Genomic DNA, 19,442 nt, shown 5'->3' with positions numbered 1-19,442 from the left:
TATCCGGTACATTGCGGTAGCTCTGTATACCGTATGTATAATCATAGATCCTAGACTGTCAGAGAGATTAGTGCATCCTCTTATGACATGAGCCAATCCCTCGGCTCACACAGAAGATTGTCTCATTATATCATTAAATATAATTATGCATTTCTCTTTCATATTTGAAGATGGTAATATCTCTGCTGGGAAAGATTCTGGAGAGAAATGTCTCATCTTCTAGGGCTGAGATATGTAATTACTTACACAATTCCCAGGACAAGTGACAGCTTCACATATAAAAAGTGAGCTTGGGTAATAGGGCAATATGGGGGAGAAGTTTGAGGTGAGTGGAATATTCTGTACAGTTAGGTTGTGTATTATAATGTATAAGGCCATATATAAAAAATACTGATGGGCTCAGACTGAGTTTGTCTGTAGACAGAAATATAGGTACAGGAATATTTTCCCATGTAATCCTCTGATTTTCTTTTACTATATAAAAGTAAGAAGCTATCCATCCTCCACCAATACAAGCTTCCTCCGCTAATATATGTATTCTCTACCAGTGTAAGCGTCCTCCACCAGTGTAAGCATCATCCATCAGTACAGAAGACAACAAAAAATTCTGGGAATGAAAAATGTGCTGCTGTAAATGTCAATTCTTTATTGGATCAATGGCAATGCGTTTCGACACACTAGCACATCATCAATCAGTGCTAGTATTCCACATAAGTACAAGCGTCCTTCACCAGTGTAAGCATCCTCTCTCAGTGTAAGCCTCCCCCATTAGTACAAGCATCCTCCACCAGTGTAAGAGTCTTCCATCAGTGTAAGCACTCCTCCACCAGTGTAAGCATCCTCCATCAGTGTAAGAGTCTTCCATCAGTGTAAGCACTCCTCCACCAGTGTAAGCATCCTCCATCAGTGTAAGAGTCTTCCATCAGTGTAAGCACTCCTCCACCAGTGTAAGCATCCTCCATCAGTGTAAGAGTCTTCCATCAGTGTAAGCACTCCTCCACCAGTGTAAGCATCCTCCATCAGTGTAAGAGTCTTCCATCAGTGTAAGCACTCCTCCACCAGTGTAAGTATCCCTCACCAGTGTAAGCATGCTCCATCAGTGTCAGCTTCCTCCATTAGCGTAAGCGTCCTCCACCAGTGTAAGCATCCCCCACCAGTGTAAGCTTCCTCCATCAGTCTAAGCTTCCTCCATCAGTCTAAGCTTCCTCCATCAGTCTAAGCTTCCTCCATCAGTCTAAGTATCCTCCACCAGTGTAAGCATCCTCCATCAGTTTAAGCATCCTCCATCAGTGTAAGAGTCTTCCATTAGTGTACGCACGCCTCCACCAGTGTAAGTATCCCTCACCAGTGTAAGTATCCTCCATCAGTGTAAGCTTCCTCCATTAGCATAAGCGTCCTCCACCTGTGTAAGCATCCTCAATCAGTGTAAGTATCCCCCACCAGTGTAAGTATCCTCCACTAGTGTAAGCTTCCTCCACCAGTGTAAGCTTCTTCCATCAGTGTAAGCGTCCTCCACCGGTGTAAGCGCTCTCCATCAGTGTAAGCGTCCTCCACCGGTGTAAGCGCTCTCCATCAGTGTAAGCGTCCTCCACCGGTGTAAGCGCTCTCCAGCAGTGTAAGCGTCCTACACCAGTGTAAGCATTCCCTATCATTGTCAAGAAAAAATTGTGGGGAAGAGGGAAGGGAAAACATAGCCCAACATAGTAGATGCAATTTGCAGAAAAAAATTAGAAAAACTGACGTCCCTCAAAGAAGAAATGAGCGCCCGGACCTCCAAAAACTTCCTCTGGCCAAGGAATGTGTCCTTATAGGAAAACTTTAGCCAGTGGCAATTACTACCATCATGTTTTTCACCATTCATATCTAACCATCCCTGCTGATAGTTTTAATATGTTGGTTTCATAAAGAAGTTTTTAATCAAGAAGAAAACGCTGGTTCCCTATCATTGCTTTATATGGCTGAGAACTGTAGGTGCAGCAACTTTTGGATCCCAATGCAACCTCACTCACTTACATTATTTGAGAAACCCAGTGATCTATAGTCACGTCATGCGTATCTATAAAAATCACAGTACATCATGAATGGGGCAAGTGAATAAACCCTAAGGCCATGGAGGTTGGCTCCTGGATTAGCTGACATGGGATGGCCTTCAGGACCAACAGTGCTCATCCAGCAAAGATTCATCATGTGGAACAATGTTTATGGATGGACCCGCTCGCTCATATCCACTCATCTACCTTCCTTGGGTGTGAACACATATAGTATTATTAACCTTGCCCCTTCTTGGGGTGGAGATTACCAGAAAATGTCCAAAGTGCCAAGACAGTTGGCAAGTAGATCTATGGTGGTTGGAAAGTATGCAGGTTTTTTGTTGAGAAGATAGATCTCCATACAGATACAGTATGTCCTTCCTTATCTGCCCTCTTGGGTGGACATTCGTATCAGCTGTGTGCATCATTGACATATTTGTCTATGTGCGGCCGCCCCTTGGGGGAGGGTATAGGTCTATAATGTCTAATACTGTATGTTGAGCCACCATAACGGTCTAGGATAACCACAAAGCACTATATGATCCATTGTCCAGCCCTTAAGATACATAAATTCTTACTATTGTTTTCCAGGGTCCTGGTTTTACTACTGAAAATTATGCAAAATCTTCTCCGCTTATGACCCGATCAATATTTGGTTCTTTGTTTTTACAGAAGATGTGGCTTCTCTTCATGCTGTATGTCTTACACTTCTGTGGTTGCATTGATTATGGTTGCAGATTGACCAGCAGCGAGCTCCCGAGCATGTCCTTGGATGGAGATATAATAATCGGGGTGGTTGTGCCGGTCTATGTGGACAAAATATACACCAAGATAAATTACAACGAAAGTCCAGTTCCGGCCATGTGTAAGACGTAAGGATTGTCTCTTATCTATGGTTGTAATGCCTTATTAGTTTTAGGAGGTTTGGTCTGGGGGCTGTACTTAGGGTATCTAGTCTGGGTTCTGAATTTATTTAGGGAATTTAGTCTTGAGACTGTAATAGTTTACGGAGTCTGTGTTTGTTTAAGGGATCTGGTGTGGGGTCTGTAGTTATGATAGGATCTGATCGTAGCCTATAGATTTGTATGTTTTTGTGCTCAGTGGTCTGAACGTATTGGGGGTTCACTACCGTCTTTTTTGTACATAGAGTCTGTATATAGAGTTTATTTGTTGGTGTCTAGAGTCTGAATTTACTTTGAGGACTAAGGGGACGGGGTCTATTAATTTTGGGCTTTGATGAGGTGAAGACAGAGCAGTGTTTGCGTCAGGGGCCACGTTCAAAAATAGGCAGACAAATTGTAAAAAAAAATCCTGAGTGTTGCTTATGTAACTTATGAAATCTCAACTGATGTTATTGGTCAAAAGAAAGCAAGTATGATCTTGAGGGAATATTAACTTTTTGACCATATTGTCCTCAGCTTCAGATTAGAGAACTACCAATGTGTCCAAGCCGTGCATTTCGCTGTGGAGGAAATTAACAAAACTCCAGGTTTCTTGCTGAATATCACTTTAGGATTCCAGATTTTTGATTCTTGTACAGTCCTCCAGAGAGCAGTATCAGGAATCCTACAGCTGCTGAGTGGATATAGAAGACCTCTGCCTAATTATCGGTGTGAGATGGACACCCGTCTGGCCGCAGTGATTGGACATTCCATATCTACCTACACAATGTTACTAGCTCAAATACTGGGGCTATACAGGTATCCACAAGTAAGTACTGGGGTATCTATATCACTAAGTGTCCTCATAATGGTTAAATTAAGTTGTATTTCATCATCTGCTAAGGTGCAAGGACCTCCTAGCTTCTCTTGGCCTTTTGGACCTGAATCAGGAGTAGTATTCATTGACACCATTAGTGTCAGACTGGTCCACCAGAATACCAGAGGATCCTCCCAAGGGCACAGTGTTAGGACTGTGCGGCAGGTGCGGCCAAGGGATTAGGGTCACAGCCTGTTCCGATGTCACTGCTCAGTTCAGCATAGTAGGAGTTAATTCCCTTGCAACCCATAGGCATGGCCGGGTTCCTGACTGACAAGGGTGTGAGTCTTTGAGCCCCTGGCTTGGGCACCTGGGCTGGCTGTTCGGGCCCGCCTTCCCTCCATTTAAGGAGCCAGGTTTGGGAAGCCCGGTGCTCTAGTCTCAAATTCCATATGGTCCATGTCTGTGCAAGACTTTAGTTTTGGCAGCTAGCTGCCTAGTTAGGTAGGTAGTGAGAATATCGACCCTTTATTTAAAATTGAGGGTATCCCTTCCCTTAGTTAGTATTGAGGGAATCTCCTACCTTAGGCAGGCTGATACCTGTAGTGGGTACGGCCCAGTAAGCTACTGGCAGCACACGGTCATGGTTTGTGTTTGTCTTGCAGTGGAGTAACTGCAAGACTTTATAATTCATTTCTGGCTGCTTCTTTCCTGCAGCGATCTTATCTTTAAGTTACTGTGTTTACCCAGATGGTGTTGTAGCTCAGGAGTGACATTAACTCTCGGGCCTTGTTCACAGCAGGGTGCAGTTCAGAGCCCAGTTGGGCTCCGCAGGTTATTGTTTTTTTTTTTTTTTTTTAAATAACCTGCTGACTATAACACACAGGTTCTAACACAATAATGATCCAGCAGAAGACATCCAAAAATTTAAGGGTACAGTTGCCTATTTCCTAGAGGTTGGTGGTGGGTTGGCCTTCAGAATTATTTTACAAAGTGAGCTCAAAAAACCTCGGTCCGGCACTGAACACCATGTTCTATGTATAAATATATACTCCCTATTTTTGACATTTCGAGATCCAGCGGAGGTATAATTATATGCACAGTATCCATTACAGGCCAGGTCAACCTTTGATGGCCTCAGCAGCTTTCCCAGAACTGGTGGGTGCAGACTGTCATATGCGGTTCACAGTAAGCAAAGGAGAATATACTCTATTAGGTTCATAAGGAAACATTTTCCGCCGTATGAGTTCTCCGCGCGGCATCCCGCTCCTAATCCTTAATCCAAAGTTATTGATCATTTAAGCCTCTTCTCAAATGTCCCTTCATGAGTTACCAATATTTCTGAATCATATTTCTCACTAAAGGATATTATTTCATTTCCCAACAGATCAGTCACTTTTCCACAAGCTCTCTCCTCAGTAACCGCATTCAGTTCCCCTCGTTCTTTAGAACAGTCCCCAGTGACGCCTTCCAGTCTCAGGGTTTAGCACAGCTGGTGTTGCAGTTTGGTTGGACCTGGATTGGTCTTGTGGCCATTGATGATGATTATGGACAACAAGGTATCCAAATGATCAAGAGGGATATCATAAAAGCCGGTGCTTGTGTGGCCTTCACAGAGACCATCATCTCCAGCCAAGAAAATCGAAATGCCCCACATATCACTCGAGTGGTTAAGGAGTCATCAGCCACAGCGGTGGTCATCTTCTCTACTGATATAGACTTAGCCTATGTACTGGATGAGATGTTGAGGCAGAACATCACAGGGAAAGTATGGATTGCCAGCGAAGCTTGGGCTACCTCAGCTCTCTTGTCAATAAGTAAGTATTCAAAACTTCTTTTTGGGACAATTGGTTTTGCACTCCATAGTGGGAGCATGCCAGGATTTGGAGAGTTTCTCAACAGGATCAATCCATCCATGATCGTGGGAAGACAATTGATAAAAATTTTCTGGGAAGAAGTTTTTGACTGCAAATTTGAAGACCAGTACATCTCTAGAAACGCATCGATGAAAGAATGTACCGGCCAGGAAAGGCTTGAGAGTGTCCAGAACAGCTACAATGACATTTCTAGTCTGAGAGTCACATACAATATTTATACAGCGGTTCATGTTGTAGGAAAAGCTTTGCATGATTTAGGTAAATGCAAGAAGGGAGATGGACCTTTTCTCAATGGAATATGTGCCGATCTTAAGAACTTTGAGCCTTGGCAGGTTAGTGAAAGCTCAATAAAAGAAATTTTTTGAAAACGATCTCACCAACATGACTGTTGTAAAATGGTCCTCATATACATAGATGTTATTTTTATTCCTAATAAATTATATGGAAATTCATGGATACACATGGGTCAAAATAAGAGCTCCACTCTCCTTACAGTTCCTAGTTTATACATTCCTCCAACCTTATGACATAGGTGAATCAGCTCGTAACACACCAGGTTCCTCCCAAATGTTCCAAATGGAGTTTTGTCTCAGCCAAACTAAAATGGCCTCCAGATTACTGTATACTCTAGGGTCCTTTCAGACCCGGAGAATAACAGCTGGAGGCCCAGGGGAGGTGACCATGGCCCAGTGCAAGAAGCCTGGGACTGGGCCTCAGCGGTGACCTGAGCAGGCCGAGCATCATAAAAATAATAATAATAATAATAATAATAATAATAATAAAAAAAATTATTTCTATAGCACCAACATATTCCGCAGCACTGTACAATTTGTAGGGTTCAAATACAGACAGAAAGATACATTACAAAGAAAATAATTTCACACAATGGGACTGAGGGCCCTGCTCGCAAGAGCTTACAATCTATGAGGTAGAGGGGGTGACACAAGAGGTAGCAGGGGCGGCATTGCTTATGCAGAGGTCAGACACTTTTGTAATAGAGGTGACTGTCATTACATAAACATAAGACTTTATAAGCCGTCGACAGTCGTGTCCTTTAACATGTGGATGGAGCTTGGACAGATAAAGTTAGCATGAGATGACATCATATCATGTGGGGAAATGTGGGAGCGGGGACAGAGGAGGGTTAAGGGTTTACGTTAGACATTGTGATAGGCTTGTCTGAAAAGATGCGTCTTTAGTTTGCATTTGAAACTGTAGAAATTGGGAGTTAATCTGATTGTCCGGGGTAGAGCATTCCAGAGAAGTGGTGCAGCTCGGGAGAAGTCTTGTATACGAGCGTGGGAGGTTCTGGATACACATGGGTCAGAATAAGAGCTCCACGCCCCTTACAGTTCCTAGTTTATACATTCCTCCAACCTTATGACATAGGCGAATCAGCATCATGATGTCATGACACATCGTGCCGATGCGACCAACGGTGGCTCAGTCACAGGCCTCAGCCATGTGTTAGGACAAATCGATCCCCTGGTTCATTTCGGTCCAAACATGTTTGGATAGAACTTGAAGTAAAATTATCATACTCTTCAGACCACAGAGTATAATAGATGGAAGCCCAGGGAATATGATAAAATAAAAACATTTATACTCACCAAAATGTGCCTGTGACAGTATAATGTACCATAGAAGTCCCTCCATATACTATAATGTCCCATAATAGCCCCTGCACACACTACAATGTGTGATAGTGGCCCCTCCAAACATTATAATGTTCCACGGTGGTCCCTCCGCACAGTAGCGCTTCCATGCACCATAATGTCCCATAGTAACCCTCCATACAGTATAATGTTCCATAGTGGCCCCTCCACATAGTATATCATCCAACAATGTCCCCTCCACACTATATAATCTGCCATAGTGGTATATACATAGGCCTGATAGGTGACATGGGCACAATGGGGATTACAGGGTTAAACTTATTCAACCTTCTCATCTTCCCACAGTTATTGCACTATATGAAGAAGATACGTCTGATCTTGTCCAGTGGCAGACAACTCTTTTTCAATGAGAATGGAGATCCACCTGCATCATATGATATAGTGAACTGGCAGCTGGGCCCAGGTGGAGAAATGCGGCAAGTCAAAGTGGGCAATTACGACACCAGTGGAAATAGTGGAAACGTCTTCACTATCAATTCCAGTCATGTCCAGTGGGGAACTCAGGGCCATGGGGTGAGCTTGTATGGAAATACTTTGCAAACGTTTCATCTAGGGCTTTCAGCAGGAAATAGAGAACTTCTAGAAAGCTAACGTCATCTACCTGAAGAGTAATTTTATATCAGGAATATATGGCCAGTGTTATCAGGAAACCATATAGTTGGCTACTGTATCCGTCATGGAAAGCCATCAGTAACCAAAGAGCCCTAGGCACATGACTTATATGTACATGGTGGGAAAAGCCCTTCCATGCCAGAAACTTTGAGAGCTTCCAGTCAAAGAGTTGTATTGCCCCCACCATCCACTAGATGATCCAGAGCAACCAAGAAAATCAGATTTTAGTATTCGGAGATGTTCGTCTTCTTTTAGTCAATACTTAAAAATCTTTCTTAAAAATCCTTCAAGGTACCTCTTTCGGTTTGCAGTCCTAGCTGTCCTCCAGGCTTCAGGAAAGCGGCCAGAAGAGACAAACCTTTGTGCTGTTTCCAGTGTATTCAATGTCCTCATGGAGAGATATCCAACCAAACCGGTAAAAAAAAATATTTGGCTCATAAAATGACTGTCAGTCCATTGACCTCACATCATAGAAAGTTTAACATTTTCTCTTTAAACTTTTTTTTTTATAGATTCTCTCCAATGTACAAAATGCCCATGGGATCTGTGGCCAAATCCAACCCAAGATCATTGCGTTCCAAAGACCGAAGAATTCCTCTCGCATGAAGATCCTCTAGGCATTACCTTAACAGCGACAAGCCTTTCTTCATCGTTGGTTCCTGTGGTGATCTTTGGACTTTTTATTCACTATAGATCAACACCCATTGTCCGGGCCAATAACTACTCCCTAAGTTGTCTTCTCTTGTTGTCATTGTCTCTCTGCTTTCTGTGCTCTTTAGTTTTTATTGGTTACCCCCAGTTTGAGAACTGTCTGTTAAGACAAGTGACTTTCGGTGTTGTGTTTGCACTTTGTGTCTCGTGCATCTTGGCCAAAACTGTTATGGTCGTCATAGCTTTTAAGGCCACCAGACCAGGTAGTGAACTGAGGAAATGGACTAGTCCTCGTGTATCATACCTCATAGTCATTTTATGTGTTCTAATACAGATCTTTCTTTGCATTATGTGGTTGACATTGTCTCCTCCCTTCCTAGAAGTCAAATCAGAAAGTAATTTGGCGGTCCTAGTCATTCAGTGCAATGAAGGTTCATCTATGGCTTTTTGGAGCATGCTTGGCTACCTTGGTCTCCTTGCCTTCATAAGCTTCACTGTTGCCTTCTTGGCCAGAAGACTACCAGACAATTTCAATGAGGCCAAGTATATCACATTCAGTATGTTGGCTTTCCTCACTGTGTGGTTGTCCTACATCCCGGCCACTCTTAGTTCCCGAGGAAAATATATGGTGGCCATGGAAATTTTTGCTATCCAATCATCATCTTGGGGTCTGGTTATTTGTATGTTCCTTCCCAAATGTTTTATTATTGTATTCAGACCTGACATGAACTCAAGAGAGAAAATAATGGCAAAACAGAAAAATCTGAGTCATTGACAACCGGTAATTTTTTAGGTCTACTCCTGTTTTTAGTGTTTTATATAAAAAATAAATAAATTTTGCGTCATGTAATAAATTATTGATGATTTTCGACCTGAAGACTCTTCATCATTGCTCTCTCTATTTTTATTTGTCGTATTTGAAAAGTTGTGTTTGATCATTTTACAACTAATATAATTTCTTATCTACTTTTTTTTATCCTTTCTCAGACAATGGAGGCCTAATGATTCCCATTTTCCCTTAAAAGACTTTAAGGGGTTGTCCAGGAATTTTTATTTGTGGCCTACCCTTTGAATAGGCCATAAATATCTGATTGGTGGGGGGCTGACAACCAACCCCTGCACAGATGTTCAGGGAAACTTTTGACACCCCTTGAAGTCAATGTTGGTTTCAATGCTCGCCAGTGATGATGTCAATGGTCACCCTAATGGCCTAATGATGTCAATGGTCACATGATATGTTGTAGTTGGACATGTCATCGTGGCAGAGGTTTTGGCAGCGTAAAGTTGAATATCTCTTAATTTTATATTTTAATCACTTCTTGGGACCCAGTCATTTTAATTTTTTTTTGGTGGGGTGGGGTGGGGTGGGGTGGAGGGGGGGTTCGAAGACAACTTTAAAGCAAATAAGTGCTAGTTAAGACAGGAGAGCTGATCATCATTAAAGGGAGTTTGTCATCCATTAAGATTTTTTGTTGATATATATTTTTTTTTCCATTTTCTATTTTCCTATATTAGTTCTATATATATATATATATATATATATATATATATATATATATATATATATATATATATAATTTTTTTTTTTTTTTTTTTTTTTTTTTAACGTGCTAATTTATGCAATTGTTGCTCTGGCCACTAAGCCTAATAATATACGGATACTTGCCAATTCTTTAAAGGCTCTCTTTACACATCATATATTACAGATGTTATTAAGATTAAAGATAACACCTCTATAGATAATATGGGTTACATCATTGCATCCATTACTGATAACAGATGATGTCACAGCTTATCTACTCCTCTCGCTGCACAGAGCGTGTCTAAAAAATTTTCTCATAGACCTCATTCACTTGACCCAAATCTATTACTACCTATGGCCATGACTGTCTTGTGAGGCACATTACTGAATGGTGTGAAAAGAAGCCGACCAAGATGGCCGCCCCGACAAATATGTACAGAAAATAGAATAAAAAGAATCTACAATCAGAAAATAAAAAATGTCCAAAAAGGGTCCCAAGATTGTGCATAAAATTGGAGTAATTGAAGAGTAGAAGAGCTATGAAAGAAACTCCTTTGTAATCTTGGTATGGTCCATGATCACAATAAAAATATGCTCATTGATGTTATCAAACAATGAAATAGATTGTATCAGCCCATGACGATCTTAAGTAAATTGTCGAATAGTGGAAAGGAGTTTGTGAAAGATCACCTGCTATATCACCATAGTCTTAAGCTGTCCATACACAAGAGATAGTGAAACACTTTCTTGGCCAATAGCTACTTTATCTATCCCATCTTCCCTATACCCATGTATACTCAGATTGGCGGACCAGTGCATGCATAGAGAAGATCTCACTGTGAACAGAAGAAAAGAGCAGTTGAAATCCATAGGTCCGATCCTCGCCATTTGCCTCTGGAAGAGAGTTGGGAAGACATCGTACATACTAGCTGATTGGCCAAACCGAAATTGGCACTTTCGCCGAACTAATATCCAAGTTTTATTTTTGGATGGTCTGTTAAAACGTATCACCAAAAAAACAGACATGTGAATAGACACATTGAAATCAATGCATTTTAAAAATGGCCATGTGACTTCCGTTACAAATATGGCCATCACATGGATGGTTTTGACATTTGTGTGAATACAATAGTAGATTTATACAAAACTTTATAGACTCTAAATCTGCCCCTGGACTAATCTGGATTCACTTATTTATACAGAACATCCTCCTATATAAATCTATAAAGTTAATAATATTCCTTATAGAGCGGATTAAAAAATGTCTTTATGAGAAAAAAACTTAAAAAATTCAAAAATCAAATTACTCAATAATTGTAATCTGACTTTATGAATTTCACTGAGAAAAATGAAGCATGTACTGTATTGTATGTCTATAATGGTATGTGAAGAAGTGAGATCTCCCTCCGGAGAACGTAATGAAGATGATGGCTCTCCAGGGAGACACCAAGAGAATTTGCCATCTAGTTAAGGGACTCGGTTTATCTTAACCCATGAAGATTAGATACAAGTGAGGATTCTAAATGATGAGAATGTGTTATGGTTCAGTCTGTATAGACGGGGTTAATGTTATAATTACACCCCCAGCATTATAAATAGGGACGATAGACATAAGTTCAAGAAGGACAAGTCAAGGCAATACCTACTGCTATGTGTCAGCACATACGTTCCATGCAATTGCTTACCCACACCTGTACCCCTCAGGTGACCCTAGAACCATATGTTTGGTAGAACCACGAGGGTTCAGGTGTTGAGGCTGGTTTCCGGATGTGAGACCATTGTAAAAGTCACATTTTCTGTTCATATATCCAAAGTTTTACTTTCTAACACCTGAATGTCTCATTTTCTAATAAAACAAGATGGTGGGCACTTCTTCAGCAATGTGGATCCAGGTTCTCTTCTGCTTTACTCAGGCTTTTTATTCTGAAAAACTGAATGACCCAAAATGCAGATTAGACTCCTTAGATCTACGTGGAAGCACGTTACCTGGAGAGGCAATGATGGGACTTGTCTTACCGCTTCATCTAGACAAAACATATCAACAGATTTCTTTTACTGAGAAACCATCTAAAACCTTCTGTACCATGTAAGTACTATGAGAACTGTAAGAATTGTGCCATGGATAGTTCTATGGTCCAAGGAGACTCCATTCAACTAAGTGGTAGATCTGTATTAAGGGGTAACAAGGGAGATTCCAGTGAGCTTGAACTCTGGCCAATAGCTGGTCCAGTGACTTGTCAGTGTCTTCTCATTCTGACCCTTCGCCACATAGAAGTCATGTGTATTAGGTATAAATCAAGATAAGCACTTTACTTTCTATGCCCAGTGACCAACACTGACCTCCAGCCATCCCTAACATGCAAGTGGGATATTCCATCCCTCAAGAAGTTTCTTGTAGCCCTCAAGATTTGGTGTCTGGTGAGTTTCAAGGAGGTTGAGGGGACTTGAAAAAGTGAAATAAGTTCTTGGGGATACATATATTATTTTGATCTCGTATTCTTGAATACGACATGATGGTAGCTCATGGGATTCATGTTTGAAGGCATTTTATCCAAACCACTCTCTTACACACCTACTTATGTTAGCTCTGTTTTCTGCCAATTTAACCCCTCTACACGGAGCCAATTTGTAGATTTTTTCTAAGGCTTCTGTTCCATCCCTGGCTATATTGATCATAGATGTATATATGAAGTGTTGCTTAGCCAGGTGAGGTCATCACAAATGCACCTTTGGTAGGTTTATAGGTTGGACTTGATGGACTTTTACCAAACTTATTGATCATGTTACTAAAAGTTGCCATTTTGCATGCTGTCACCTATAGTATCTGACCATTGTCATTTATTAAGGTTCCACCTAGAAAATTATCAGATGCTTCAAGCCTCAGTGTTTGCTATGGAGGAGATCAACAATGACCCCAACCTTCTACCTAACATGACTTTAGGACTACAAGTGTATGATTCTTGTGATTCACCCCATCTGGACTTACAAGGAACACTACAAGTCTTGACCGGTCTTGAATCAGCCATCCCTAACTATCAATGTTTTTTGGGGTCTCCATTGACTGCAGTTCTTGGAGCCTCTCACTCAACCAATTCAATAGCCATGGCTCATATTCTGGGACTCACTAGACACCCACAGGTAAAATGACCACAAAATGTTGACAAATAATGATAGAATATGGGATTTGAAATTCGTAAATCATTCGTGTATTACCTAGCTAGGTGTAGTTTTAGAGATGGTTAGCTCCATGGCCAAAATATTAGGATATTTACTATCATATTTTCCCATGACGAATAACAAAATGGATAAAATGGTTTCATGGTCAACTATGTTGAGTAAAGTCCAAAGCCTATTCCCAGCTCAGTCCCATTTAAGGGATGCCAAGCACACCCATTATACAATGTGCTTTGTTTTCAGACTGCTTGAACCCCCACTGATCACAGGCATCCTTCAGGATAGGGACACACTAGGCAGAATTTCTGCAGAATAGCCACCTAGAATCCTAGTTAATGGGAATTAAGTAAATCCAACCCATGTGTTTCATAGAAAATCCATACTTTACTGTGACTTATACGTATGGATTTCAATCTTCCCTATGCAATGGTTAAATCCTGTAATACTGCTGTGAGCAGCAACAAAAATCACCAAATTTCTGGTGGTTTTTGCAATGGAATTTCATGTTGCTATATGTGGCCTTAGCCTTGGTCTCTTACAGAAACCTCTGAGAAACATCAGTGCACATTGCATTTAATTAAATTTTTTGAAGCAATTTTTTTTTTCACAAATGTATCATATTTTTTCATAGAAACCTTAAACTCAACTCTGAGTAACTTTACTTTACTTAACAGATCAGCCAGTTCTCCACCAGTCCTCTTCTGAGTGATCGGAAGAAATTCCCTTCCTTCTTCAGGATTGTCCCGAGTGATACATTCCAGTCTCATGGCCTTGCTCGTCTTGTATTGTATTATGGGTGGTCTTGGGTGGGACTGCTGGCTGCAGACAATGATTATGGACAATATGGAATCCAGCTGGTCAAGCAAGAACTAATAAAGGCCGGGGCTTGCGTGGAGTACACTGAGAATATTCTAATGAGTCAACCAGATCGTAACGCTCCAAACATTGTGAAAGTCATTAAGAGGTCAACCTCCAAAGTTGTGGTGGTTTTCTGCAATGACGCAGATTTGATGCCTGTTTTGAATGAATGGTTAAGACAGAATGTCTCGAAGAAGATTCTTATTGCCAGTGATGCATGGTCTACGACCAAAATCTTTTCTACTACAAAATTTTCAGAACTTCTCCATGGCACCATTGGCTTTGCCTTTTCTAGTGGAACACTTCTTGGATTGAAGGAATTTCTCAACAAGGTCCATCCTTCTGTTTCTTTTGGAGAAGATTGGGCAAAGATATTTTGGGAGCAAACATTTAATTGTACATATGTCCATGACTTCACAAATTCACATACACAGCGCGACCTGATGTTGAAGCAATGCACAGGGAACGAAGACTTACAAAACATCCAGAACAGCTACAACGATGTGTCCAGCTTGAGATCTTCATATAATGCCTACACTGCCGTACATGTGGTGGCCAATGCTTTGGAGGCTCTTAAAAGGTGTCCTCATGGGAATGGTCCATTTTCGATGTCAAGTTGTGCAGATGAACAGAATGTTATGCCTTGGCAGGTAATTTTTTTTATTAGTCACCTACCTGTTAACCAAGATGTACAAAACAATGGTACTCTCCTATGGTCCCATAGGCTTTGGATCATCCATGTATGTTCCACTCTGTTCTACCTTACAGCTCTTACACTACATGAAAAGGGTGAGATTCCGACTCAACAGTGGCAGAGAACTTTATTTTGATGAAAATGGAGATCCGCCTGCGGTTTATGACATTGTGAACTGGCAGCTGACTGCAGAAGGAACCTTACACCAAGTCAGGATCGGCAGCTATGACACAGTATCTTCCTCCGGAGAAATGTTTACTGTTAACACAAGTTCCATCCAGTGGGCCATACGAGATCATCAGGTAAAATATTGCATGACGAAAGAAACATATCCAAAAAATTACAAAAATACAACTTGCATTCAAGCCTATTATATGGTAATTTTAACAAATGTTTTTTTTACCTGGTACAGAGGTCTTTTTTTTTCATGATTGTCAACTTAGACCATGGTGGAACCTTCTAAGAGTTCTCATATGCACTACATCTATGTGACACATTGAGGGTTGGTCTTAATATTTTCAGATGTGCCAGAATTAGTAAGAGACTCCATACTGAATAAGTATTGGAATATACCACATGCTTCTTTAATATCCAAGACTCATGGAGGTATCATATCGGTCCATGCTGGAATATGAATGCTATATTTCAACATAGGCCTGTAATCTGGTCATCACCATGGATCCTTCATGGTTCCCAAACAACAGATTTGTATATGTGTAGTTCTGTAAATAGATCATTGAATATCAATAGGATTCAGGTCTAATACCTTAGATGTGCCAACGTCGTTGACCTCACTATTAGGGCCAATGGCCAGTGCATGTAACAGCTCACTAAAGCTATATTTAACCATACCTACAATGATCCCAATAGCAGGTAACCAAGTTATTGTACATTAAGCTTTTCTGTCTCTTAGGTCTCCCGATGCAGTGAGAGTTGTCCACCTGGCTTCAGGACAGTTGCTAAGATAGGCCAACCCATCTGCTGCTATGAGTGTGTCCCTTGTGCACCCGGAGAAATCTCCAATCAAACAGGTGAATTGTGATGAGCCAAAACACATAAGGCAGCATGCTGCCCAACTAGCATTGCTATCACTGGGGGAATATTGCTAGCTAGGCCAACTAACATTTCTTGAGGCTGGCAACCATGCGCACGCGCGTGCACGTGCGCACGCACGCACGCACGCACACACACACACACACACCAATTAGGTTTTGCGATTTGATCTTAGAGCGCCGGGTGTCCAGACCAGCCCCCTTATATAGGCAAGGGGCGGTCACAAGCAAATAGCCCAGCTGCCCATGCCCGAGCGTCCATTGGTCGACACCTATGTTGGTCAAACAGTCGACCACGCCCGACTGTTGCAGGACAGGTTAACCCTTGCAATCCTGGACCGTGCAGAGGAACAGGCAGCGACGCCCATATCATGGCCGCAGCTACTGCACAATCCTAACACATCTGCAGATAAGTCAGTGGCCATTATGTGCAGGATTCATTGTGTCTTATAGAAGATGTCTGTCATATCGAGGAGAGGAAGCTACAGTAAAGAGAAAGTAACACACAGGTACCTGCTGGGGTTACTATTCCTATTAATGTCAGGCATTTGGGTTTCAATAACTCCATGTGCCTCACATTACTAAGCAGTTAACCCCTCATATTAACCCCTGTGTTCCCCATATAAGGCTTACTAATATGTGAGACACATGGGGGTACTAATAAAGGACCTTAATTATGAAGATACCTAATTATTACCTCCATATGTCCCACATATCAGTAACTCTTATGTGAGGCACACAGGGGGTTAATGTGAGGGACATGATGAGGTTAACTGCTATTACTATGAGGCACATGGAGTTACTAAGGGCTTGTTCACATCTGCGTTCTCCTCTCCGTACTGCAGGTTTCCGTTTCTTGCATAAAACAGAGCAGGAGACGGAAACCTGCAGGAGTCTTTCTCACCCATTCATTTGAATGGGTGAGAGAGATGTCCGGCCGTGAGCGGTGGTGAGCGTTTTATGCTCTCCGCCACGAAACCGGGTTTTATAATCCGGACACAGAGCCGGACATGCAGTACTTTGTGTCCGGATTTTAAAAAAAACGGTTTCACGGCAGAGAGCATAAAACGCTCAACGCCGCTCACGGCCAGACCCGGTCTGTGGTTTCCGTCTTCTGGCATGCAGAAGACGGAAACCACAGAACGGACAGCTGAACGCAGGTGTGAACCTAGCATAAGCTGTAATGCACATGACCAGACTTTTTATCTGCAATGGTGGATTTCCACACTAGGCTTATACTCGAGTCAACAAGTTTTTTCAGTTTTTTTGTGCTAAAAATTAGGGGCCTCGGCTTATCTTCGGGTCGGCTTATACTTGAGTATATACAGATACAAATAAGACTTCATTGAAGTTTAAGAGGAATTTGCTCCTAGCACCACCTATTGGAAGACAGCAAATTCCTCTTTTACACCAATGAGGTCTTATTTGCATATCCATGGGAAACTAGAGAAAGAAGTATTTCTCTGAGCTATATTATCATGTTTCTTAGAAGGGCATGCATAGTCTAATCAGTCCCAGTACCAGTTTCTTCCTATTAAGAGACATTGCCCGATATGATCCAGACATCCGTGGACTAGGTGCCCGTGACAACTAGACATTATGGAGATGAATGCCAAACAATTGCTCCTTGTGGGGAACTTTTCTACTTTGAACCCGTTTTATAAATGTCTCTCTTTTGTTAACTATTTTCTGATAACTTTGGCAGTTAATGGCGTCTTAAAACTTTTTTTTAGATTCTGTCGCTTGCCTGAAGTGTCCATGGGATGAGTGGCCAAATTCAGAAAACTCACAATGTCTGCCGAAAACCATAGAATATCTTTCCTACGAAGACTCATTGGGGACAACGCTTACTGCCATCAGTCTTGGCTCCTTCTTGGCCCCCATTACCATCATGAAGTTGTTTATACGACACAAGAGCACCCCTCTGGTCAAAGCCAATAATTACTATATCAGTTGTCTCCTCTTGGTATCTCTATCCCTGTGTTTTCTTTGTCCTCTGATGTTCATTGGTTATCCCAAACCTAAGACATGTCTCCTTCGACAGGTGACATTTGGGATGACTTTTGCTCTTTGCGTCTCTTGTGTATTGGCCAAGACAATCATTGTGATTTTAGCTTTCATGGCCACCAAGCCAGATCTGTGGAAATGGACCAATCCTTTGATCTCGTATCTGGTTATTTTTCATTGTTCCTTTTTGCAACTTCTTTTGTGTATTGTCTGGTTGTCTCTTACTCCTCCATTCCCTCAACATAACACACAGTCAAAACCTGGAATAATTATTGTGGAGTGTAATGAAGGATCTTCATTTGCCTTCTGGATCATGTTGGGTTATCTCTTCCTTCTGGCCACCATAAGTTTTATGGTGGCTTTCCTGGCTCGAACACTTCCCAATAGCTTCAATGAAGCCCAGTTTATTACATTCAGTATGCTGGCCTTCCTCAGTGTCTGGATATCTTATATCCCAGCCTCTCTCAGTGCCCAGGGCAAGTACACAGTGGCTATGGAGATCTTTGCCATCTTGGCCTCCAGTTGGGCTTTGGTCATCTGTATGTTCTTTCCAAAGTGTTTCCTCATATTATTTAGGCCTGAGATGAACTCCAGAGAACATGTTGTAAGAAGTTTCATCATAAAAAAATAGTTTCAAATAACTTGCAGATATTTTTGTATTTACCACATGTTAATATATATTACAGTATCTATAAATAGTACAAGTTTTAGTTTGCATCAAACTTTTTAGGTCCAAACTAAAAGACCTACCATAATACTGTGGGTTATAATTAATGGAGACCTACTCACCTTTCTTCACTCCTCAGGGTCATGCAGTCTTCTTTCCTGGTCTCTTCCAGCCTTCTGGGTGACATCACGGCCCTGGGTCACCACTAAGGCCTGGCCACCTCCCAATCACAGGTGTCAGCAGTGACTCATGGCTGTTGACTTCACCTAGTAGGTCAGAAGTCTTAGGGGTAGAAGATCAGAACCTTTGGTAGAACCCCGGATAAGTGAGAAAAGATGAATATGAGACTCCAGATTTCAGGTCCAGCTGAACCCCAAATTTTTGGTAAAATCTAGAGATGAGCGAGTAGTACTCGATCGAGTAGGTATTCGATCGAATACTACGGTATTCGAAATACTCATACTCGATCGAGCACCACTCGCTATTCAAATGTTAAAGTTCGATGCAGAACCAGCATTGATTGGCAGAATGCTATACATTCTATACTATATGCTATACAGTCGGCCAATCAACGCTGGTTCTTCTCCTACCTTTAGAAGTCTTCTCCGTGCAGCTTCCCGCTTGTAGTGTGGACATGCGCAGTCGGCTCTACCCAGGCCCGATGCTTGGCAGAGTGAATTCAGAGCCGGAAGATGCCGCGGAGACGCTGCAAGGAGAAGACTGCTCGGAGGATCCAGCCCAACCCTCACTCGTGGACTTAGTAAGTATAATCTGATCGAACATTGCCTACCCCTGAAACGAGCATTTTTCCCCCATAGACTATAATAGGATTCGATATTCGATTCGAGTAGTCGAATATTGAGGGGCTACTCGAAACGAATATCGAACCTCGAACATTTTACTGTTCACTCATCTCTAGTAAAA

At 41.7% G+C, this 19,442-nt stretch overlaps 2 protein-coding genes across 2 annotated transcripts; both read left to right on the top strand.

The window, feature by feature from the left end:
- Positions 1–307: 307 nt before the first annotated feature.
- On the top strand, positions 308–9,319 carry LOC142204416 (extracellular calcium-sensing receptor-like). The gene is made up of 8 exons (XM_075275728.1): positions 308–325; positions 2,622–2,725; positions 2,768–2,902; positions 3,449–3,740; positions 5,116–5,937; positions 7,567–7,794; positions 8,185–8,308; positions 8,406–9,319. The coding sequence occupies exons 1-8, from the start codon at positions 308–310 to the stop codon at positions 9,317–9,319; spliced, it is 2,637 nt and encodes an 878-aa protein (XP_075131829.1).
- Positions 9,320–11,925: 2,606 nt separating this feature from the next.
- Positions 11,926–18,482, top strand: LOC142204415 (extracellular calcium-sensing receptor-like). The gene is made up of 6 exons (XM_075275727.1): positions 11,926–12,152; positions 12,913–13,204; positions 13,915–14,748; positions 14,867–15,094; positions 15,706–15,823; positions 17,578–18,482. Exons 1-6 carry the CDS (start codon positions 11,926–11,928, stop codon positions 18,480–18,482), a joined length of 2,604 nt encoding a protein of 867 aa, XP_075131828.1.
- Positions 18,483–19,442: the final 960 nt, after the last annotated feature.

Source organism: Leptodactylus fuscus, chromosome 5 (assembly GCF_031893055.1).
Source record: "Leptodactylus fuscus isolate aLepFus1 chromosome 5, aLepFus1.hap2, whole genome shotgun sequence".
In the NCBI taxonomy this organism is placed as follows: Eukaryota; Metazoa; Chordata; class Amphibia; order Anura; family Leptodactylidae; genus Leptodactylus; species Leptodactylus fuscus.
This window is presented reverse-complemented; position numbering and strand designations above follow the sequence as displayed.